The sequence below is a fragment of the Mauremys mutica genome, chromosome 7 (assembly GCF_020497125.1).
Source record: "Mauremys mutica isolate MM-2020 ecotype Southern chromosome 7, ASM2049712v1, whole genome shotgun sequence".
NCBI classification, from domain to species: Eukaryota; Metazoa; Chordata; order Testudines; family Geoemydidae; genus Mauremys; species Mauremys mutica.
The window spans coordinates 33459768-33484087 of NC_059078.1; the positions used below are offsets into that span (position 1 = coordinate 33459768).

The 24320-nt window shown below is 57.6% G+C and overlaps 2 protein-coding genes and 1 pseudogene across 2 annotated transcripts; 1 reads left to right on the plus strand and 2 right to left on the minus strand.

The window, feature by feature from the left end:
- On the minus strand, positions 1-10170 carry BSCL2 (BSCL2 lipid droplet biogenesis associated, seipin). The gene is made up of 11 exons (XM_045025305.1): positions 10013-10170; positions 8833-9434; positions 8181-8262; positions 4487-4630; positions 3871-4005; positions 3329-3426; positions 2998-3139; positions 2628-2703; positions 2378-2461; positions 774-863; positions 1-214 (listed from the first exon to the last, which is right to left on the minus strand). The coding sequence occupies exons 2-11, from the start codon at positions 9039-9041 to the stop codon at positions 57-59; spliced, it is 1218 nt and encodes a 405-aa protein (XP_044881240.1). The 5' UTR covers positions 9042-9434; positions 10013-10170; the 3' UTR covers positions 1-56.
- A 79-nt stretch (positions 10171-10249) lies between these two features.
- On the plus strand, positions 10250-14081 carry GNG3 (G protein subunit gamma 3). The gene is made up of 3 exons (XM_045025306.1): positions 10250-11541; positions 12956-13061; positions 13378-14081. Exons 2-3 carry the CDS (start codon positions 12963-12965, stop codon positions 13504-13506), a joined length of 228 nt encoding a protein of 75 aa, XP_044881241.1. The 5' UTR covers positions 10250-11541; positions 12956-12962; the 3' UTR covers positions 13507-14081.
- An 80-nt stretch (positions 14082-14161) lies between these two features.
- LOC123374489 lies at positions 14162-24288 on the minus strand (annotated as a pseudogene).
- Positions 24289-24320: the final 32 nt, after the last annotated feature.

Here is a 24320-nt window from a genome sequence, read left to right on the forward strand (position 1 = left end):
TGTTTTTTTGTTGTTTTTTTTTGTCAGGGGCAGGGGTGTAAGAGGCCATGGTGCCCTCAGGAGCTGGAGCAGACGTGTCTCTGACGGATCTCAGCCCCTGGGATGGGCTCAGCCCCCTCTCCCGGCTGTGGTAGTGTTAGGAGTGTCCCTGCAGGGGGCGGGAAGTTGGCATCTGTGAACAGGGAGGACTCGTCCACCGACTCAAACTCAGTCTCTGCAGGAGAAGGGGGGAAGAGACAGTTAGTGACTATAGAAGAGCAACAAGATTAGGAGGGGTGGGGGGTGGGAAAGCAGAGTGATAGAGACCCTGGGGGAGGAGCTCTCATAGGCTCCAGCAGGAGAAAGCTGCAGGGGTCCTGCAGACACATCCCTTCCTTCAGGGGCCAGACCATCTGTCTACCCCCAAGGGGCACACAGACAGCACACAGGAGACAAAGCCCATCCCACATAAAGGCAAGGGGCAGGGGACAGCCCACTCCCCTAAACAAAGCTGTTCCCAGCTGCACACCTCACCCTCAGCCCTACTGCACAGTTTAGTTCTAGGTTCTTGCTTGGGTACAGATGGGCTCCGGGTGCCCTGATGGATGCTGGAGCCTTGGATCACAGCTTGGTGGGTAAGGAGTGGAAGCTAATCCGGGGGGGGGGGGGGGGAAGGGGGAGGGGAGCTGAGAGTCAGGACACCTGGGTTCTATCCCCTGCTCTGGTGTACAGGGGTTGGGTTATGAGGAGCCTGGAGCCCCTAGAGGGAGGAGCTGGGAAACTGCGTTACCCACCTTCACTCAGATCCAGCTCCTTAGCCTGGGCTGTGTCCCCTATGGGGCCAATTGTCTCCAGAACCTCACCTGGTAGCTGTGGGGGAGAAGCTGCGGGGGAAGGGGAGAAACACAAGTCAGAGGCAGGGCCAGGTCCTGGGGTCCTGCCCCCTTGCATGGCAGGCAACTAAGATGAAGAACCAAGACAGGCCAGGTCACAGGGCCTTGTCCCCTCCTCCACTCCTAGCATCGCCAACAGGTCACACTGGTCAAGGCTCAATTCCCTCTGGTGGGCTCATGGGGTCCCGCAGTAATGACTGGGCCTTCAAACGTACATTCATTGGAAAAGTAAATACAAACTGTCCCCCTAATCGGTAGCAGTAACCAGGCATGGGAAAGGGGCACTAGCAATAAGACTCAATGAGTCTCAGAGACCTACTGATGTGATTCAAGATCAACATGAAAATCATGCCTGAAACCAAAGTGTGGGAACAAGAATTAACCAATCCAAATTGGTGTGGCAAAAATTAGGGCTAATGGGTAAACAAAACATAAGGGGATGGGATGGGCCGGGCCACCCCCCACTGCCTTTCAGGGTCCTCAGGAAGAGAGACTCTAGGGGGGAAACGGGTGGAGACGGACACTGGCTGACTAAGACAGAAGAGCAGGAAGGAGGGAGCTTCACCATCACGGCTGCCACCCCCACTGTTTGCTGGGACCCCCAGATCCATTGCTGGGCCTTTGACCTCCTGATCCTGAGACACGCCCTTATCAGCCTGGGCCAGACAGAGGGATCTAGACAACACCACCACCTCAGCTGGCTTTGACTGAATCCCAACCCCTACCCCTTCACAGGTCCTTTTCCTCCCGTCATTCTCCTATCCCTCTCCTTTTGCCTTTCGGCTTAGTTGGCCAAGACTGCATATTTTGCAACACTGCTGTAAGCCTGTGACTAGCGAGGCAGCTACAAGCACTGTCCCAAACAGCCCAATCCTGGTACAAATTTGCCAGGCGTGGGTAGCTGTGTCTGTTTACCAGCAGTAGATGCAGGTGAGGAGCAGCACCAGAGGCAGAAGTTGCATTTGCTGTCCCTTTCTTTCCCCATTGGTTTTTCTTCTAAGAAACAGGATTGGACTTTAAACAGCAACAGCAGCAGCTCCAGCCTATCTCAACTAGTGTTCTCTCTGTTCCTGGAGGACAGTTACTGCCATTTATCACTGGTGCAAAGATTGAGAAATTGGGGTGGGGAGGCTGGTTTCTAAACTTCTCTCCAGTTGGAGAGGGAGAACAAGGGATGTTGTTACAATGCAAGCCCGACTTAACCCTTCACATTCTAAATCCTTTCCCTTGCTCTGTATGGTTAACGAACCGTTCCCAGGGGACTGTAATGGTGTTGGGGGCTGGAGTATAGAGCCCTCAGCCTGCTTAGCCCCAAACTCTTGGTTAACACTATTCAGTGGCGAGCAGTGATAGGGCCACGTTAACACCTTCGCCTTTTTGGGTCCATCTAAATTAATACAACAGCCCTGTCTCCCTGTCCCAGCCCCACCTCAGTGGGAAGGAAACAGTCCAGCCTCAGGTTCCTGCCCCGCCCCGCGACCCAGCTGGAAGGGAATCGTCAGTACCTGTGCCCTGGGGAACCCTCTCCTGGTCATTCTTGCCCAGCCCCATGGCCTCAGGCTGCAGTGTTGTCAGCTCCTCTTGGTCTTCTGCTTCAAGACAGAGAGCATCAGGGCAGGGGTGGGGCCAAGACTGGACCTGGTCAGCGCCACCCCTCCCAGGTGAGAGTAATAGGACCCCCCCCCACCCAGCCACAGACAAATGGGAATCCCCCCCCCCAACCCCACACACCCCCGCCCCCCAAACCTGCTTTACCTGGCCTGGGGGTAGCCATGCGCCGTCGTGCCTCCTCCCGCCGTTGCTGCAGGCTGGCCCCGTCCCTTGTGTTCACCTGGGGGGGGGGGGGGAGATCAGACAGTGGGGGGAACCAGGCAACCCCCAGTCCCCATTAATGCCTACTGCATAGTTGAGCATAGTGCCTGGGGGGAGTTGGGGCAGGAGGCTATCGCCTCACCCTGCTGCACAGAACCCCATTACTTGCCCTCTTATTCGCATGGGATACATCCCCTGCTCCACAGCCTGCCTCCCCCCCTCCCAATTTCCTCACCCCTTTGCCCCACACTCAATGCCCCACCCCAACCCTCTGCTCCCCTAGCCACAGAGCCCCATAGAGCCACCCTCTCACCTGTACCGAGAGGGGCTCCCGGGGCCATACGCTGCCCCAGATCCACTGCAGGTAGCTGAAGAGGACGATGACGCTGAGGAAGGTGAAGTTACTGGCCACACCCAGGATGGCCGAGGTCACTGGGAAATTATAGAGCAGGTACCTGGGGCAAAAGGGGTGGAGCCTGAGCATTAGGGTGCTGCAGCCTGGATCCAGTCTTCCCCCTCCCAGACACAAGCCCCTCCCTCAGCCCATGGTCCCTCCCCCTAACCCACAGGCCCCCCAGCATTATCCATGAGGGGCAGATTACAGGGAGAATCTTTGTGGGGCTTCCCTGCTCACCAATCCTCACCGTAGGCCCGTGAAGTGGGCATGGATCCGCAGCTGTGCCCCGTAGATCTGGATCCGTTTGGTCTGGATTTCTATCACGGCGCCAACAGTCGGGACATACTGGAAGGGACATATACGACAGGCAGGGTCAGAGCTGCAGGTGGGGCCATTTCAAGATCCCCAACCCTGACAGCAGGGCATGCACCTGCCTCAAGCCCTGGTGCCCAGCTGAGACAGCCAGGGCATGTGACCCTCCCCACCAACCTAGACAGAGCTGTAGTCACCCACACCCCCAGCCACCAAACTCGGACAGCCGAGCATGCGCCTGCCCCCTGCTCTCCCTCAGCCCAACCCAAGCAGTCAGGCATATGTGCCCCCACCATGCTCCCAACCCACACAGGAAGGGGAGACATTACTTGTGGGGAAAAAGGGAGGGTCTCTGCGCCAGACACCCAGGGCACTCCTGGCAATCAGCTCCTGTGCTGGGGGTTGGAGAGCAGAGGCTCTGGCCAGCCCAGGCACGGCCAGCCAGACAGCAAATGCAGAAGAGGCCTCCCCCCTCACCGAGTCCTCCCTGTAGTCCGAGTACAGCTCCACCTCAACCATCTGCTTCTGCTCAGCAAAGCCCAAGAAGAAGAGCCCGGCAAAGACCAGGGTATCCAGGGTCTGGAGCAGGCCTGAGCGGTAATGCAGCATGGTCTGTGGAGAGAAGAGCCAGTGTTAGCATTGAACCCAGCCCCCCAACATCTCCCACCAGCTCCCCGGGGCCATTAGGGGCACTGCCAGCAGGGAGCTGCTTCTTGTCCAAGGATCTCCCAGGGTTTCTGAGAGGAGTCCAGGGCTTCAACCCTACTGCAGAGAGAGGAAGGGAATTGCCAAGAGTGTGCAGGGGCAGTTGCCGAGCACAGAATAGAACCCCAGTGTCCTGGCTCCCAGCCCTCCCTGCCTAATCCACGAGACCCCCACTCCCTCCTAGAGCCGGGGATAGAACCCAGGAGTCCTGACTGCCAGCTCCCTTTGCTCCACTACCCCACGTGTCACTATAGCCCCTGACTAAGGGTGGAATAGCCTCCCTGGAGCCTCTACCTGAGGCAGCAAGGCTAGGAATGTAGGTGTGTGTGGTGCTGAAACGGTGGAATGGATGGCTCAGGGATGGGGCTGGGATGGGCCCCAGACTCACCGATCTGGCTGTGGAGGAGACGATGCGCCCACCCTTGGTGTAGCAGGACATCACCACCATGAACATGCCCAGCTCCTGGTTCACAGGCGACTCAGGCAGCTCCAGTTCCAGGGAGATGCGGTAAGGCTGCCCATACATCAGCACCTACAGGAAAGCAAGGGGCATCAAAGAGAGGGGGTGCTGCTTGCCCCTCCTGAACCACCCTAGAGGCCCCACAGCCTCCCAAGACCCTACAGCTGGGGGAAAGCGCATTAGAGATGGAGTGGGGAGCCTGCCCCCCAACTCTCATAAAGCCTCTTGCTGTGGGAAAAGTACATCAGATGGAGTAGGGAGCCTGCCCCAAAATCCTTCCAGAGCCCCCTGCTGCAGGGAGAGAGCATCAGAGATGGACCGGGTAGCCTCTCCCCACAGCCTCCCAGAGCCCCCTGCTATGGGGAAAGTGCATCAGAGATGGAGCAGAGAGACTATTAACTGTAGTTTGTAACCTATCATTTAAATCAGCTTCTGTATCAAATGACTGGAGGATAGCTAACGTGATACCAATTTTTAAAAAAGGGCTCCAGAGGTGATCCTGGCAATTACAGGCCACCTGACTTCAGTACCAGGTGAACTGGTTGAAACGATAGTAAAGAACAAAATTGACAGACACATAGAAGAACGTAATTTGTTGGGGAAGAGTCAACATGGTTTTTGTGAAGGGAAAATATGCCTCACCAATCTACTAGAATTCTTTGAGGGGGGGGTCCAGTGGATATAGTGTACTTAGTGTGACATTCTACACCTTGGGGGAGAACCCAGGTAATCCCCATATTCCTCATTTATATACAATTGTGATATTGCATATAGAGCAGGGGTAGGCAATCTATGGCATGCGTGCCGAAGGCAGCATGTGAGCTGATTTTCAGTAGCACTCACACTGCCCGGGTCTTGGCCACCGGTCCGGGGGGCTCTGCATTTTAATTTAATTTTAAATGAAGCTTCTTAAACATTTAAAAAACCTTATTTACTTTACATACAACAATAGGTTAGTTATGTATTATAGACTTATAGAAAGACCTTCTAAAAACGTTAAAATGTATTACTGGCACGCAAAACCTTAAATTAGAGTGAATAAATGAAGACTCAGCACACCACTTCTGAAAGGTTGCCGACCCCTGATATAGAGCATGCAATGGATAAAGGTTATGATCTGCTGAAAGTCACTGTTCTATCTAAACATGTATATCATTAGCGAACATGAAGTTATGAGATTGTGTTTTATAGTTGTCAGTAAAACATGCTGTAAATTTGGGAATCGGCCAGATATCAGGTCCCCAGAGACTACAGCAAGGAAAGTAACCAACACCCAGGCAGGTGTCAAACAACAATCAACAGCCATTGTCCAGCAAGGGAGCTACAATGCAATGACTCACCCGCATAAGATCACACCAGGGGAATTGCTCAACCTTGCCTGGGGATTCAGCAATGCCCACCAGAGGTGCCTGAACTTGTGTTCTCCAAGCACATCATGGACTAAGGGTATAGAACAGAACACATGCTAGGCCCTTCTCCTGCCCCCACCTATGCTGCAAGCAACAAGGGCACTCAAAGTCTTCAGTCTTCTAACAGGAGACTGGCCCAAAGTTTAAGGGACAAACCTGTATATTATGAACTGCAACATCCAGTGGGGTGAGAAAAACTGCTTAGTCTAGATGTTACCCAGTCTACTAGGGTTGAGAGTTTAGACTGCGTGCTTATATTTTATTTTGGTAACTAATTCTGACTTTTTGCCCATCACTTAAAATTTATCTTTTGTAGTCAATAAACTTGTTTTACTGTTTCTCTTTACCAGTGAGTTTGTATGAAGTGTTTGGTAAATCTGCTCAGGTTTGCAAAGGCTGGTGTGTATCCACTTTCCATTGATGAAGTGGTGACCCAAGTAATAAACCTGCACTGCTTATCTTTGAGCAGTGCAAGATGGTATATTCCTGAAGTGCAAAGCTGGGAGGATTTGGCTGGTGCCTTTCTCTGTGATTCATAAGTGGCTCTGGGAGCATTCATGCAATGTAGCTGGGTGTGGGGCTTCACATTCAGTTGGGCTGAGTGAGAACAGCACCTGGAGGGGTTTGCTGCTTGTCACTAGCAAGGTATTGAGAGAGACAACCCAGGCTAGAGAGTTAAGGGGACACAGCAGTCCCACAGTCCCAGGCTGTACCCCAGGAATCCCGTTGCACTTTTCAGAAAGCGTTTGACAAGGTCCCTCACCAAAAGGCTCTTAAGCAAAGTAACCAGTCATGGGATAAGAGGGAAGGTCCTCTCATGGATTGGTAACTGGTTAAAAAATAGGAAAGGAAGGGTAGGAATAAATGGTCAGTTTTCAGAATGGAGAGAGGTAAATAGTGCTATCCACCAGGTGTCTGTACTGGGCTCAGTCTTATTCAACATTCATAAATGATCGGGAAAAAGGGGTAAACAGGGAGGTGGCAAAATTTTGAGTAGTTTTGTACCATCTGCAGACAGTTAAATCCTAGGAAGACTGTGAAGAGCTACAAAAGGATCCCTCAAAACTGGGTGACTGGGCAACAGAATGGCAGATGAAATTCAGTGTTGATAAATGCAAAGTAATGCACACTGGAAAACATAATCCCAACTACACATACAAAATTATGGGGCCTAAATTAGCTGTTAGCACTCAAGAAAAAGATCTTTGAGTCACTGTGGATAGTTCTCTGAAAACATCCACTCAATGTGCAGCGGCAGTCAAAAAAGCAAACAGAATGTTGGGAACCATTAAGAAAGGGATACATAAGAAGACAGAAAAACAGCATATTGCCCAAGTCTATATAAATCCATGGTACGCCCACATCTTGAATACTGCGGGCAGATATGGTCAGTCACCCCATCTCAAGAGAGATATATTGGAATTGGAAAAGGGCAACAAAAGTTATTAGGGGTATGGAATGGCTGTCATATGAGGAGAGATTAATAATGATGGGACTTTTCAGCTTGGAAAAGAGACGGCTAAGGGGGGAATATGACTGAGATCTATAAAATCATGACTGATGTGGAGAAAGTAAATAAGGAAGTGTTATTTACTCCTTCTCATAACACAAGAACTAGGGGGCACCAAATGAAATTAATAGGCAGCAAGTTTAAAACAAACAAAAGGAAGTATTTTTTCCACACAATGCAATGTCAGTCTGTGGAACTCTTTGCCACAGGATGTTGTGAAGGCCAAGACTATAACAGGGTTAAAAAAAGAACTAGATAAGTTCATGGAGGATAGGTCCGTCAACGGCAATTAGCCAGGATGGCCAGGGATGGTGTCCCTAGCATCTGTTTGCCAAATGCTGGGAATGTGCGACAGGGGATGGATCACTTGATGATTACCTGTTCTGTTCATTCCCTCTGGGGCACCTGGCATTGGCCACTGTTGGAAGACAAGATACTGGGCTAGATGGACCTTTGGTCTGACTCAGTATGGCTGTTCTCATGTAACCCTCCCAGAGCCCCCCGCTGCAGGGAAAGCGCATCAGAAATAGAGCAGGGAGCCTGCTCCCTACCCTCACCACTGCAAGGAAAGCTGTCACACACACACCCCAGCGCTGCTGCCAGCTGGCCCCAGATAAAAGCATCACACCCATTGGGTGCCCAAGGGGCCAGAATCCCAATGAGCTGACAGCCTATGGTCTGCTTCACACCCACTGGCACTTACCCTGTCCCGGTTGTTTTTGACCAGCGAGATGTTGGCAATGGGGAAGGAGCAGAGATCAGGGCCTGGCGAGCCACAGTCTGTCCTGTGAGACACAAGGCAGTGGTCATGTTCAGGGGCCACCAGCTCCCCCAGCCCTCTTCAACCAAGGAGTTCAGACCCTTACTCTTGGGAACAGGTCTCAGCTCAGAAGCACCCACAACCCCAAAAAGTGTGTGTGGGCTGCGGAGGTGCCCAGGAGAGCCCCATCTCAGGAGATCTGGCCCAGAGCAGTGCTCAGGTGGTGCACAGAATCCTAGAACCAAAAGTTAGAAGGGATCGAAAGGGTCATCTTGTCTAACACCCTGCCAAGATGCAGCATTTGTTGGTTCTAACCCATCCAAGACAGCAGCAAAGAATCCTGTGGCACCTTATAGACTAACAGACGTTTTGCAGCATGAGCTTTCGTGGGTGAATACCCACTTCTTCGGATGCAAGTACCAGAACCAGACTAACACGGCTACCCCTCTGATACTTGCCATCCAAGACAGATGGCTTTCCAGGCTCCTTTTGAAAACCACCAGCGAAGGAGCTTCTACAGCCTTCCTAAGCAGTCTGTCCCATCCCAGGAGGCGGGGGGGGGGGGTCTGGCCCATCCTGGGGGCGCCCGACTCACCTGAAGCGGTAGTGCACAGGGCTGACATAGCTGACGGTGGGCATGTAGGAGTAGTAGAAGCTGCCATAGAGGAAGACAGCGATCCAGAGGAGCAGCAACAGCACACACAGCAGGATAGCTGTCTGCAGCACCGTGCGCCGCACCCGCAGCAGCAGCAGCGCAGCCACCTCCTGGGCCCATTGCAGGAAAGGTCCCGTACTACTCATCATGGCACAAGGGCCCTGGGAGGCCACGCACTGGTGTCTGGGGGGAGCCAAGCGCCCAGCTCCTGTATTGAGGAAAGGGGAATGGAGCGGCAGTGCCTGCTCGAGTGCTTGCGAAATGGCTCAGGCTGGTGGAGAGTTCTCTTGGATGAACTGGAAAGGGCCCAGGTTCAATGGTTCCTTTACAGGGCAAAGGCTCTGGCTTAGGGCAGGCTGGCTGGCCCGTCTACGCCGCTTGGCCTTCCAGTAATTATCTCTAGCCATGGAAGAGAGTACCACGGGAGTCACTGGCACCAGGACATGGTGAGCAGGGCCATGCCAACAGGCTTGGCACAGGCCTGCCCCTGGGATTGGTCACACACTAGAGTCTTGCCTCAGGGGCTAAAGACTGGAGCCAATCTGAGGAAGAAAGGACACAAAAAACAGGGTCAGCATGGAAACCACATGGGTGAGTCTAGACTAGGATTGCATGACTAGGAGCCAGGACTCCTGGGTTCTGTGCCAGACTAGGGGGAAAGGGATGTGTTAGGAGTCTAGATGCTTGGGCCTATTAGTAGCTTGGAAAGGGGGGCGGGGGCAGGACTAGATGTCTGGGTACTAGTCTCAGCTAGACAGAAGGGCTTGGGAGTGGAGCTGGGAGTTTAGACTCCCGGTTCTACCTGTGAGAAATGCTATCCAAGAACTCGGGGGAGGTCTAGTGGTTAGAGTAGGGGGCACTTACAGCCTAGACTCCCCAGCTCTAGGAGGGGCAAGGGGAGGGCGCTAGGAGCCAGGACTCCTGGGTTCTATCCCAGCCCTGGGGAGGGGGGGGGTCTCTAATGGTTAGAGGAGGAAGGGGCTAGGACTCCTGGGTTCTGTCCCAGCCCGGTGCAGGGTGGGCTCCGCGGTCAGGGCAGGAACCACGGAGCCCCAAGTTCTAGGACTCGGCGGGATGCACCAGGAGCCGGTCCCAGGGTCTCGGCACGTCTCTTACTGACCCGTCCAGCTCCGTCCCGGATCAGCGTCAGCTGCTGCTGCTGCTCCGCCTCTTCCGGGAGTGGGCGGGAGCCGGCAAAGACGACGCGACGGGGCGGGACCGGGAAAAGCTCCTCCCACTGCAGGCACCGTCCGTCACATCATTAAAGACGCGCCTCCGCGCCTCTCCCTGTTTCCATGGTGACGCGATCCCCGAGCGAGCCCGAACAGACCCTTCCCCCGTGACACCCTGCCGCTCCGGTCCCCAGTCCCCCCGCCCCCACCGAGAGACCCCTCCCACTCCAGGGACAGCCCCTCTCAGAGGGATCCCCCAGCCCAGTGCCCTGTCCCTGTCCCCGTCCCCCCAGAGCAGGCCCCAGGGTCCTGCCTCTTCCAGCCCCCCGAGAGACAGCAAGACCAGCCCCACCCCCCAGGGCTGATGGGCTCCCAGCCAACTCTGCCGCCAGCCCGGAGGGAGTCCCCCTCTCACGTCCATGCCATGTCCTCCACAGCAAGATCCGCCCTGGGAGCCTGACCCCCCTTCTCCACTGAGTATATTTGCTCTTCCCCCCAGGGACCCCTCCAACTTTGGGGCCCTCCCTCAGAGACCCCCTCCTCAAGGCTTCCCCCCAGACAATGCTGTAAAGTTTGGGGGAGCAGGGGAGAGGGCAGCCGGACTTGTACTGGGGCCCAGCCACACACAGCTGGGCCAGTCCTAGGTGCCTGCTTGCCACCCCAGGTACATGGCAGTAGCTGGGAGTCAGGACCCCTGGGTTCTGTTCCCAGTTCTGGGGGGATGCAGTGGTGTCTGGTGGTGAGAACTGGGAGGCTGGGAGCCAGGACTCCTGGGTTCTATGCCTGACCCTGGCAGAGACTTGCTGGGTTGCTCCAGATGTGTCTGTTCCCCTCTCAGTGGCTCAATTTCCCTCTCTCTAGACAGGGGCTATCCTTGGGCTCTCAGGTGTGAAACCAGCCAGTCCCCAGCAGGGCTGAACGCCGCTGCCTGTTCCTCACCCCCTCACACTCCAGGCACTGGCCCAGCCTCAGGCGCCCTGGGGAGAGGCTCAGAACCAGGCAGGGTAGCAGCACCCATGCCCGGCATAGCCCCTGATGTCAGATTTCCAAATGAGTATGGTGGGGAGCCAGCATCCTCACTGCAGCTACTGCGGGCCTGTACCACCAGCAGCTGTGCAGGGGTGCCCGGAGCCCAGCCCCTGCCTTGGCCCCCCTCCTGGGGCGCTCTGCCTCCCCAGCGCCCATTCCCTTTCTCCTGCCCTGCCAGGGGCTGTGCACCAGGGGGCTCTGGGGCCTGGGCAAGGAGCCAGAGCTCAGCCAGGCTCCGCTGGGCGTGCGCTCCTCCCCCCGGAGCGGGCATGGTCCGCTCCCAGCATCGAGCGGCTCGGAGCATCCTCAAGGTACCACGGGCGCATTGAATTAGCTGCATCCCGGAGGAGGCACAGGGAGCGGAGCCGTCTGCAGGGCGCCCGGGGCACCTGGGGATACAGGGGAGCCCATCCCAGAGTCTCTCCAGCTCTGGCAGCGACCGTCGAAGGTCAGTGCCCAGGGGTTCCTGACTGGCCACTGGGGCGTGCCTGGGTACCCAGAGGGGCAGCCAGCCGGGTGGGGGGGCAGGGGGCACCTGGTATCGTCTCTGTACCGTCAGAGCCAATGTGGGGCTGGATGGTGGATGAGGCCCCAGCCATGCCACTGCTTTGGGAAAGAGGGGATGGAGGCAGGGTTCTCCCCCATCTGCACCCAAAGCATATTGCAGAGAGAGGGCAGGATCGAAAAGATGCTGCATTTAGGGGCTCAGGCAGATGCACTGGGGGGTGCAGCTGGGGAGTGGGCTGCTGGTGCTGTTAGAAGCAGAGCAAGCAGCAGCCCCTTTGTCTGCACACAGGGCTGGGCTAGTCATCCTGTATTTGCGCCCAGCACTTTGCCAGGGGACGCGGGCGCTGCTTCAGAGACAGCAGTGAGGGGCTGGAGGCTGTGACTCAGCTGGGTAAAAGGGGCTCAGCAAGGGACAAAGGGGCTGAAAGGTGGGCTAAAGCTGGGAGGGGGCACTCAGCTCCTGCCTCCCAGCCTGGTGTTCAGGCCAGTCTGGGATTTTGGGGCCCAGGGGTCTTAGTCCCACCAGGAGACAATCCTGCAGGGCAGCACAGGGCCCACTGTGCCAGAGCCTGGGGATAGAAGGGAGATGGGGGTCTCAGGGATGGTTGCCTCAGCTCCCCTCTCCCTGGGACTGAGCCCTGGTCAGGCATAATCCCTCCTTCAGTCTGGGCAGATGCCCGCCAGCACTGAGCGACCAATGGGGCAGAACAGTCCATTCTGCATCTACTGCCTCCCACAATCTCAAGAGGAGCCGTTAATGTACTTAGAATGATGCTCCTAGCCATAAAGCACTCCTGGCCATTGGATGGTACCTTGCTACCCATGGGCAATGACTCCCCCCCAATCTCTCCAGGGCAGGAGTAGCCATACTGGAGCAAATTGGGGCTGTTATTCTGGAGCAACCCCCTGCCACACCCTCCCCCACAATCCCCTCCCCAAAGGGATTGGGCTCCAACTAGGGGTGCTGGGACTGTCAGGACACCCTCTAACTATGGGCCAGGTGGTCCTGGGCAGCCAAGACTGGGGATACAGGTGCCCCAGGCAGCTGGGAACTCTAGGTTATAGGGGGAAGCACTGGACAGCCAGGGTCAGGGATATAAAGTCCAGGCCAGGAGAGGGTGGGGCAGACGGGGAAGCTGGTGGGGAGAAGCTGAGCCCAGTCAGGATTGGAGCCCCCTCTAACAGCCATCTGGGGACAGTGCTGAGGGGCTAGGAGTGACCCAAAGAAGCTGAGGGCAGGGGTAGTTCTCCTGGGCTCTGTGCTCATCCCATTGGTCGAGGCTCCAGGATACAGGCCCCCAAGTGCCCCACGACCCTTGTCCATGCTGAGCCCAACCTATGCTCTCCCTCTACAGGGTTCCCATGAAGGGCGAAACCCCCGTCAACAGTACCATGAGCATCGGGCAGGCCCGCAAGATGGTGGAGCAGCTCAAGATTGAGGCCAGCATGTGCCGGATAAAGGTGGGGACTAGGGTGGCATCTTGACCACTACTGTGGCAGAAAAGGGCCCCACCCACTCACCCACCTCCAGAGCTGGAGTAGCGAGGAGTTCCCCCCATAGCCAGTGTTCCTGCCCCACTCCCTGCAGCATCCCCTGTGGGGAGGCAAGAGCTGGAGTAGCCAGGAACTCCCCACCACAGCCAGTGCTCCTCCCCCACTCCCTGCAGTGCCCCATTAGGAGAGGCCAAGGCTGGAGTAGCTAGGAGCTCCCTCTGCTCTTTACAGCACCTTCCACTGGGTCCACCCTGCAGAGTTCTCACCCCTCCCCTCCCTGCAGGTATCCAAGGCAGCAGCTGATCTGATGACATACTGTGATGCCCACGCCTGCGAAGACCCACTCATCACCCCGGTGCCCACCTCCGAGAACCCGTTCCGTGAGAAGAAGTTCTTCTGTGCCCTGCTCTGAGCCCTGCCTGCCCCACCCCTCAGCTACAGCCGCCGTGTAATCCCCTCTTAGCCTCTCCCCTGACCCTGCCTGGGTGATTGGGCACGACTTCCCAGGTAGGGCCTGACCCACCGCCAAACTCTCAGGCCCTCCTAGGACCAACTTTGGAGCTGGGTGTTTGGCTGGGACCACTCCCCCAACCCACACAAACTTCCACAGACAGGGCACCTGCCCAGAGCACAAGCCCCCAAGGCCCCTCCCCTTCAGGGGGAACCTGCCCCACCCCTACCACACACACATCAAAGCAGGAGGGGGTTTCACACCTCATCCTGGCAGGAGTCACACCAAGACCTGCTCCCCTCTCCAGGCCTGAGGCAGCTGAAGCTGCAGGCCCATCCCCAGCAGCATCACACTGACCCCGAATCACCCCAATTCCATTAGGGGGGAGGGTGTTAGCTCCCAGCCTGCTGCTCCTGGGTGCCAAAGGGGGAAAGAGGCCCATCTCCTTCCCCCAGGGCTGGAGGGGCAGTGCCCAGATTGCAGGGCTGAGCCGCCCCACACAATGTAAACTGAGACCTTGAGAATAAAGTAACAGGAGGCACAGAGGCTGGGGTGGCATCAGTGTTATTGCGGCACCAGAAGCAGTGCTGGAGGTGATGCTGGCACTAGGGGGCCTGGGTTGGGGGGATGGGGTGGGCATGGGCAGTGCCATCAGAAGAGGCTGGCTGGGGGTGGATAGGAACACTGGCTAGGGCTTGTTTGTGGGGTGGGCAGGGGGCACTTTTGGGACTAGGGGCCTAGCTTGAGCAGTGAGTATGGGCCAGAGGCAGTGCCAGGGGCTTTGCTGAAGCTGAGGCCCCGCCCAGTCTGTATGGAGAGGGCAACCTCCAGCAATGGGGCCCGGTGGTGGGAGCAATGCCCAGGATATAGTCCCCAGAACCAGTCACCAAGCCAGTGGAGATTGGCTCAGGGACCCCAGGAGGGAAGGGAGCAGCCCAGACACCCCCATCTCCCCTGCCCAATTCCCAGCCCTTGGGAAAGCTCAGTGGCTTCCTACACACACAATAATCCACCCCCCTCCCCCAAAAAACAGCACCTGGCACCCCTTCCCTCCCCGCCAGTCCCTGTCCCAGTGCTGGGGCACACATGGCCCCCCTCACCTGACAGGGCCAAACAGCACCCACCGCAGTCCTATCGCACCCCCCACTGACACATCACTGGGCTCATGGTGAAAAGAAATCATGGCTCTTTATAGCTATTTCTATACAGTGAAAAAGCAGCTGTGAGACTGCCCACAGCAGGGGGCAGAACAGGGAGATCCAGGCATGGGGGAGAGGAGACAGGGGTGCCCAGTGGGGAAGGCCAGGTGATCTTTGCCCCCATGGGGGGCAGGAGTGACAGGTGGAGCAGGAGCTGGGTTTGGGTTGTGGCCCCCCACACGGAGCGAGCACAGCCCGCCTGGCACAGTCCTGGAGTGAGGGGGAGGGGAGCCGCATAGTTCAGCCTCGAGCATGGGGGAGCAGAGTGTGGCATGCAGCCTGTAAACCGCAGGCTGGGGCTCCCCAGCATGGGCAGCACTGGGGGGCGAGGGGGGCAGAGTGAAATTACAATTCACTCTCTCCCAGGAGCGGTGGAGCCCTCCAAAGCGCGGGGAGGTGCAGGGCAGAATGAGAGGCACGTGGTCCCTGTGATCCTTTGCTGAGGGTCTGTGTGTCAGGGGTTGTCCTGGGGCAGAGCCCCTGCAACTGAAGGACGTCCAGGGAGGCTCAGAAAATCTTGATGATGGATTCGCGGAACTTCCCGACACCGACCCACTTCACTGTGAGAAGAGAAAGGGGGGGTGAGAACTAGGAACTCTCAGCCCCGTGGGGCAGATCCCTCCCCCACATACAGCAGATTCCCCCCCCCCCCCCATGCAAGGCCAATCTCCTCCACCCCCCAAACAGAACCCAAGTGACAGCCTGGGTGGAGGGGGAGGCTCCAGAAACCTTGATGAAGGATTTGTGGAACTTCCTGACAGACCCACTTCACCGTAGGAGGAGAGAGGCAGATCCCATGCCCCATGGCATCCCCAATCCAGGGAACCACGCAACACCCCAAAGGGGGCGCCCAGCCCTGATGCTTGGGCTGTGAGCCAGGCCAGCAGGCTACTCAGTAGGGCTGTGGACATACCTGGCACCCCGAGGTAGCGCTTGATGAAGTGGACATAGCTCTGGGCTTGCGGAGGCAAGTCGGCAAAACTGCGGGCCTGCTCTGTGCTGCACTGCCAGCGTCTCGTAGCCCACCGACACCTTGTTCAGCAGCTCCTGGTTTGCTGTGGGGAGCAGAGAGGCTTACTGGCTGCTGCAGGGCCAAAGGGAGCCCCTATCCCCCCAACCCCAGGGTGGTTTAGCCCCTACTACCCAAGGAGCCCCTATCCCCCTCCCAGGAAGCCCCTTCCCCATATCTCATTCCCATGGCAGTCCTGCCTGCATCTCTTCCCCCCTCCCCCCCAACAGCTCTGCCCCCTGCACTCCCTGGAGGGATGCCTGTCTCCACCCAGGGATGGCTCAATCCCTCCCCTTTCTCCTCTGGAGCCCTGTATTACTCTCCCCACAGTAGCCTCTCCTGCCCCCAAGCTCAGGGGATACAAGGCCTGAGGCCCAGAGGCCACTGCCCTCTCATTGTGGGAAAGGCAGAAGAAAGGGCAATACCTCCCCTTCACAGGGTAACCCCGCCACTGGCTCACCTGGGAAGTAGGCGATGGGTTTCCCCTCCAATCGGTATTCCACGCCCACCTTAATCTCCGAGAAGGTGTCCAGGATATCCAGCTTGGTGAGCGCCAGGCTGCAGGGAGAGCAAGGCGTAGGTTATACTGGGGGAAGGGGTGGGAAACCAGAGTGTGTGGGAGGCAGTGACTGACAGTAGGGAAGTGCATGAGGTGAGAAAGGTTAGAGAGACTGTAGGAAGGGAGGGACAATGGGGGGCGAGGATTGGAGGGAGGGAGTTAGGGAGGCTGTGGGTAATGGGGGAGGAGATGGCAGGGTGGGTGTAGAGGGGGTTACTGAGGCTGTGAGGTGGGGGCAGTGGATGTAGCCCTTATGCGCTGAATCCATTGATCATATGGGCGTATCTCACCAACATCAGGTCTAGCCACCCGCAGCGGCGTTTGCGGCCTGTGGTGACGCCAAATTCTTGGCCCCATGACTGCAGCAGTTCCCCAATCTCCTGTGGAGCCAGAGGGGAAGGGACAGGCCATTACTCCTGGGACCCCAGGGCTCCCAGAGGGCCAGAATCTTCCCTGCTCCCTGGGGCGGGTTGCCCAGGGTCATCCCTATCCCTTGAGGGGAAAAGCCTATGAATCCCACTTCCCTCTCTCTGCAACTGCCCATAAGCATCAGGGGACATGTCCCCCAACTCCACAACTAGCCATTCAGATCCACTCCCCACACTCACATTGTCCTGCTCGGTGGGGAAGGTTCCAACACCCACCTGGGTGGCATAGGCCTTCACCACCCCGTACACCTTCCCGATGTGGCAAGGTGGGATGCCCAGGCCTGTGCAGACGCCCCCCACTGTGCAGTTCGAGGATGTCACGAATGGGTATGTCCCTGGGGAGAGATGAGAGGCCAGAGTGAGCTAAGCAGGGGGTGGCAGCAAATGGGGCCTTCACATATGGGACTCAGGTTCCCCCATCCCCAGCCCGCACACCACTATCCCAGCCCCAGACTCCAGTTGTGATGAGGACTCTCTTCCCAGCCTGCACTACAGTGATCAGAACATGTTCTCTTTGGCTCCCACTGCTTTTGCTGTGCAGAGCCCCATGTTGCAGGGAGGGGTGCAAAACGTGGGAATTTTGGTGCTATTTTTATTAACAATGTGTGTGACTCAGTTTCCCTACTCACTTTGTGTTGCTCCCTGCTGGGGGTGAGGGTTAATTTCTCCTCTGAGAAGGTTGAGAAGAGATGGCTGGATGCCGCACAACCATATTGGTTCCAGCCCAGATAACTTATCCAGAGCTGAGCGCAGTCAGCCCAGATGAAGGGAGGGCCCTGCAGAGACAATGGAAACCCCAAGCAAAGCACGACAGCAAACACACCAGGGCTGGAGTTAGGGACAAAGGAGCAGGAGTGGTGAGGAGAGAGGGCGATCTTGGCAGCCCCAGGCAGAGCACACACAGGTTCAGACAAACACGGGCTCCAGGAGGCCATGGAGAAAGTGGGGCAGTTGCTTCTGCCAATACTGGCTCAGATTTAAGTCCTGATTTCACGGCTAACCCAAGTCTTGAAGCCTTGTAGCTGCCCTGGAAAAAGCTAAGCCCAGGGCCTGGCATTCCCTAGAGACTGCACGGAGGTGGGGGGCCTCACCTGCCATATACGGGGCACAAGGACAGAGCGCCGCACTTACCGAAGTTGGATATCTAGCAGTGCAGCATTGGCTCCTTCCACCAGGATCTTCTTGGGGGGCCCGTGCAGGGCCTGGTGCATGAAATAGACACCATCCTTCACCAGGGGCCGGATCCTTTCAGCATAGACCTGGGGAGAGATGCTGGGATCAGATGGGGGAGGTGCTACCACTCAGTCTTTGGAGCTACTCAGGGACACTGGGTGTTCTCAGCCAGCTGGGGGATCAGGGTGTATTTCCAGGGGAAGGAAAGGCAGTTCCTGGGAGGTTGGTTCATACCCAGGTGGGGGACCCTGGAGGCAAGGAGAAATTGCAGGTGGTTCTCAGAGAGGTAGGGATCCCCAGAGGGGAAGGAGGTGTTTCTGGGGGGCAGGTTGGTTGTCAGCCAGGTGGGAGACTCCTGGGGGGAAGGGTTATTCCTGAGGCAGAGGGGAGGGTGGTTCACAGCTGGGGGGGCATCACTGGGGCCCTCACCCACCTTCAGCTGTTGCAGCTCGGCCTCTGTGTTGATGGTGAGAGCCGGGTACATGGCCTTGCCCTGCTGGGCTAGCACCCTGAACCTGAGAGATAGAGATGGGGACCAGTGATCCCACAAGGGCACCCCTAAACACCACTGCACTGCCCAGGGTCACAGACGACCAAGCTCTGCACTGTCACGTGGGGTGTGATGTGTGAACAGATTCCCAGGGCAGGGCATCCTGAGAAGGCCTCAGGGCTGGGAGGCATGAATGGATCCCTGGGGGCCCCTGGGCATCTTTGTGAAAGGATTCCTCCCTCCTTTCCCTCCCCCTCAACTCACTTCTTGGAGAACTCGTGGAAGTCGTCCAGCAGGTCACAGATGCGCAGGCCAGTGCGGGAAGCCTTGCAGGCATAGACGGGGCCGATGCCCTTCTTGGTGGTGCCCAGGCTGCCAGGGAAGCAGAGTCAAAGCTGGGTAGTGGTGGGAGCTCCTCCTACCCACCAGGCTGTAGCCAGACTGGATGCTCCCCACACTGGCCCAGGCTGCAGGGAGAGGAGCTGCCCTGACACCAGAGGATGGGAATTCCACAGAAACAGCCTCCCCTCACCTCCCCCCAACCCCAGCCCAGCCCCTGCCATTGGTGACCAAGGGGAACCCCTAAGAAAATGCCCCGCTCCAGGGGACCCAGCCATAATCCTCCCCTGGCCCAGGCCTAGGCCCAGCTCCATCCCTCCTGCCCCTCCCAAATGGGGACCCAGCTGTTAAGCCCCCTCACTTCTTGCCATCCTGCTGCTGCTCCTGGATCCCATCCACAGCCTGGTGGAAATCAAACACTGTGGCAAGAGAAAATGGGAGATGAGGTGAGATGGGAGGGACACTCCTACTCTCTGCTACCACTGCCCCCACCAGCCACCTCCTCATCTGCTGACACAGCCTGCTCAAGTCCCTCCCCCACCCCTTCTGCTGCTCAGCTGCCTGGTCATCCCCTCCCAATGAGCCCAGTGCCCCTGGGTCTTGATAGGAGACATTCCAAGGGTAGGAGAAGAGGTCCCAGACGATGCAGACAGTGCCCCCTGCTGGCTGCTCTGGACTTACCAATGTGAACTCTATCTGAGATCACCGTGCGGGACTCCCAGCCCTCCAGACCTGCGGGGAAGGAAAACACATCACTGTGGGAAGGTCAGCCAGGATCACCCCTAGGCCTACCACGTGGGACCCCCCAGCCTAGCCTACCCTACATGCCAGGCCTGAGCCTCCCATCCTCATGCATGGGGCCGGTGACAGCCCTGCTATAAAGAGTGGTAACTGGGATTTATTTACTGTGCCTTTATGTAACTGGGGGAAAGAATATAACCCAGGAGTCCTGACTCCCACCCATGCTCTAACTCACTAGACCCCAATGCCCTCCCAGAGTTGGGCAGCAAACCCAAGAGTACTGCCCCTCCCCTCCCTCCCCAAACCACTAGACCCTCTCTCTGAGGGAGGGAGCAGCGGGGTGGCTGGGGTCGGTCACTCACCAGGCCCTTTCTTAAGGTTCTTCTCAGCTTCTTCAAAGAGTCCCGGCAGATGGATGACCACTCCGTTTCCTGGAAAGACACCCAGCAGCAGGGTCACAGGCTGGAATGCAAGGGGCTGAGTGAGGGGCAAAGAGCCTAGCAGAGATGTGGAGTGCGGAGGTGGTATTGCAAGTCAAGACTCTGCCGATTACTGGGGGTGGAGGGGTGTTGGAGGTCAGGACAGGGATGCAGAGGGGTACTGGGAGATGGGGTATATGCAGGTGGGGGATGTCACTCAGCGATGAGGAGGTGGCATGGCAATTCAGGCCCCCACAGGACAATGGAGAAGATGGGGGTGTAGAAAGTAGATGGAGGTGCAGGGAGATCTTCCACGGATGAGGAAGGCGGCATGGCAGTTTGGGCCCCTGTTGGGTGCCGGGTGGGGAATATTGGGGTGGGGATACTGAGGTATATGGGATAGAGGATGGGCTCTCACTGATGAAGGTGGTGGCATGGTGGCTCATGAGGCAGCTGAGCACTGGGGGTGGGGAGGCAGGAAGATACTGGAGTACATGGGGGGAGTGTTGGGGGGCAGGGCTGCAGGGGGATATTGGGATGTATGGGGATCACTCACCGAGGAAGGTGGTGGGGTGTTGGGGCGGGGATGCAGGAGGATATTGGGGTGCACAGGGGTCACTCACCGAGGAAGGAGGTGGGGTGTTGGGGCGGGGATGCAGGAGGATATTGGGGTGCACGGGGGTCACTCACCCAGGAAGGAGATGGGGTGTCAGGGGGGATGCAGGAAGATATTGGGGTGCACGGGGGGTCACTCAGCGAGGAAGGAGGTGGGGTGTCAGGGTGGGGATGCAGGGGGATATTGGGGTGCACGGGGGTCACTCACCCAGGAAGGAGATGGGGTGTCAGGGCGGGGATGCAGGGGGATATTGGGGTGCACGGGGGTCACTCACCGAGGAAGGAGGTGGGGTGTCAGGGCAGGGATGCAGGAGGATATTGGGGTGCACGGGGGGTCACTCACCGAGGAAGGAGGTGGCATGGCGGTTCAAGACCCCGCTGGGCAGCAGGTGGAAGTTGTACTCGACCAGCCCCACCACCCGCTGTGGCCCGCGTTGTTACCCCCTGTGGGGACAGGCCGGTCAGGAGAACGGCGCGTTGGGGTCTCAGGAGCTACCCCCACCCTAAGCCCGCCCTGGTGGTGAGACCCTCCCCCTGCGTTCACCCGGTACCGCAGAGCACCCCCTGCTCTCACCTGGCACCTGACACCAGGTCGGCGTCCATGGCCAGCAGATCCACCACCTTCCCCTCGTCCTCCCACTGTGCCCCCAGCACCACGGTCACCTGGTTCAGCTCCGCCGCCAGCCGGGGCCGCTTTCCCCCCGCTCCATCCCCGTTGTGCTGGCCCCAGCCCGACCCCGCGTCTTCTGCCACAGCCATGTGCAACCTCTAGCCTGCCAGACACAGGGAAACGTGGCGGCGCCCACGCCGGCTTCAGCGCCCGGAGCCAACATGGCGGCGCCCAGGGACGTATCAATTGCGGGAAGCAACATGACGGAGCACGGATGATGGGCGCGCGCACGTATTCCTACCCTGCAAGCTGCACTTCAAGCATCCTCCATTCCAGGACTCAAGATGGCGGCTCCTTGGGTAGCTTCCAATCCAGAATCCAAGGTGGCGACGTCTTAGGTAGCTTCTATTACACGATCTAAAATGGCTGCCGCTCGGGCAGCTTCCGTTCCGGCAACCAAGATCGCAGCATTCAGAACGTGTTGTGTCCCAGAAACTAAGATGGCAGCATCCTGCATCAATGCCTGGCAGCGAATAATATGGTGGTCTTCAGCCAACTTCTCTTCCACAGACTAAAATGGCTGTACCCAGGGAAGCTTCAACCCCATGGCAGTATTGTGGCAGCACCCAGAGGCTCCAGTGGAAGGACTGGGGGCACTGCAGGCCTCAGACTAACCCTCTGTCTGCCATAGCTCAGGCTGTAACTAGACAGAACCATGCATAGTCTCGGCCACATGTTACACAATCCCAGTCCCACATGACCCTCTCTCTGAACCTCCTCCCCAAGCCACTGGTATCTGACCACATGGGCATACATGAGGCTGACCCAGCAGGGACTGAATCAAGGCCTCCACATTTTAAAGCATAAACTGATACTGCTTGAGCTAAAGAGGCAGGCTCCGCAGCTGGGCCTGTAACAGACTCACAGGCTATGGAGGTTGGGGACATGTAACACACCAACCAGTCAAAATACCAGTGACTCCAGCACCAACACTCACCCACCTCTCCCAGCTCTGGAATCCACTCTCCAAGAAGGCCTCCATTCCCCTTCTGATCCCATGAGCTCATGGCAGGGCCCTTGCACACCCAGTGGCACCTAGTAACCAGGAAGATGACCCCTCCACCCCAAGGGAAAGGGGTATTAGTGGTGATGGGAGAGGCATTATTTCCTTGCTCCCAATACCACAAAAGGAAATAAGATGAGGGTGCTCACACTGCTCTGGACCAATGTAATGGCACCTGTGTTTTGACCATCCCACAGCCAACATGGCAGCACGCAGGGGAGGCAGATGGTGAGGTGGGAGTCTCACATTCAAAGACAAGCTGGACGTCAGGGATCATGTCTGTTTATTATCTGTGAGAACAAAGAGTGACTGGAAAATCTCCAAGTGTCATGGGGCAAAACTGCCACCCAGTACCCAAAGGTGTTCCTAATGTCCTCATGAAGGCAGCGTTTCCAGCTGGCAACAAGCCAGGATGTTCTTGAGCAGCTTGGGTCCCATTCTCTGATATGGGGCCCCAGCACGTCTCTTGGAAGCAGAAGGCTGTGGTTGCGGTTCTCTCTGGGGTGATCCCATAGCTACTTTGACTCAAAGCTCTTCTGGAAAAGAGAGCTGAGGGTAAGTGAAGGACAGAGCAAGCACCTGGTGGGGCTCCTTCCAGAAGTCTCTTCACCACCACCCTCGCCCTTCCCATCATCATCCCACCCCAGCCTGTGTCTGTAGCAGATGGGACATGGCTCCCTGACCCACCCTCATGGAACCATGCACCACACAGACTGCAACCCCACCAGGAATGGACGCTCTGCCAATGCAACAGGGTGCCTGGGATCTCATTGTGGTGTGGTACCTGGGAGTGCCCTGAGAGAGGGAGCCCCAGCATGGGGCACCCACTCCTGCTCTCACCCATTCCCTGGAGCTGTTGGGGGTGTTAGCACTCATCTGGTACTGCACAGAAACTGTTAGCCCAGGTCCCCCTCCCCTGACACACCAGCATTTGGTTCAGCTCCTCCACAGTCGCTTTATCCTCCAGAATCCTGGGCAAAGGGGAGAAGAGCTTCCATTACTGATGTGGCCCCTGACCCCCACATCCCCACACCCAGAAGTCCTCCCTGCCCAGCACAGGGGGTCACTAAGGCTAGATGGATAATGCACCTGGCAAAGGAGCAATGCTGAGATGGGGAAGATAGATGCTGCCTGTGCCCATCCCACTGCCACTGCCTGACCCTGTCGTCCGCAACTACTGCCCTTGCTCTCCATGTCTTGTATCCTTCCTTTACCCACAGGCCCGTCCCCAAATCTGCCACCCCTGCATCTCCATAGCCCTCACTCACCCACCAACCCTGCACCCATCATCTCTCCTTGTCCATCCCCACACCCTCTCCTCAGCAACCACCCACGCCTGTATTACCCTATGCAGTATCCAGCACCCTATAGCCACCCCTCCCAAGAATTAGTAATATAAACTCTACCCAGTCCAGGGGAAGCTGCCTCAGATACAGGGATTCGGGGAATTAACGGGTCTGAGGCTGGGACAATTTGGGGTGGGGGTATTGCCCACTTCAGAGGCGGCCCCTCTCCGACACTACGAGCAGTCCTCACACGGGTCTCCAAGGGAAGGATCCCAAGACGGGAAGTGGGACCCGCGGGGGGATACCGGTTGCTCCATCTCCAGCCCCCCCCCGAGGATCCCAGGCGGGGCAGGGGTTGCCCTCTCTCCAGCGCCCCGGGGAAGAGGGGTCCGTCCCAGGCGGCGTCCCCCGGCTCATTACCTCTCCAGCGCCCCATTGATCCGCCGCACGTTGGCCGTGATGGCCGCAGTGGCTCCGCTCAACCGGCCGAGCGCATCGTCCAGCACCTGGGCATCACTCCGCGTCCGTCCCGGCCCGGGAAGCAGCAGCCCAGAGCTCCGGCTGCGCCGAGCGCCACCCGGGAGCGGAGCCGCCGCCGCCTCCATGTCCAGACAGGGAGCGCGGGCAGCGTCGCCTCACGTATCTGGAAACGCCCACGTGGGGTTGTGGAGAGCAGCCCAGCCTCTTAAGGAGCAGCCCACGGTCCCTCCGGCCCTGGGGCCAGGCCAGCCCCCAAAACCACTGAAGCGAAGGAGGTGCCGAGCCTCTATTTCCCGGCCCAGCCTCCGCCTGGGCCACTACCCCCCGCCAAAAGAGCACATTAGGGCGCGTGCACGCTGCAGCG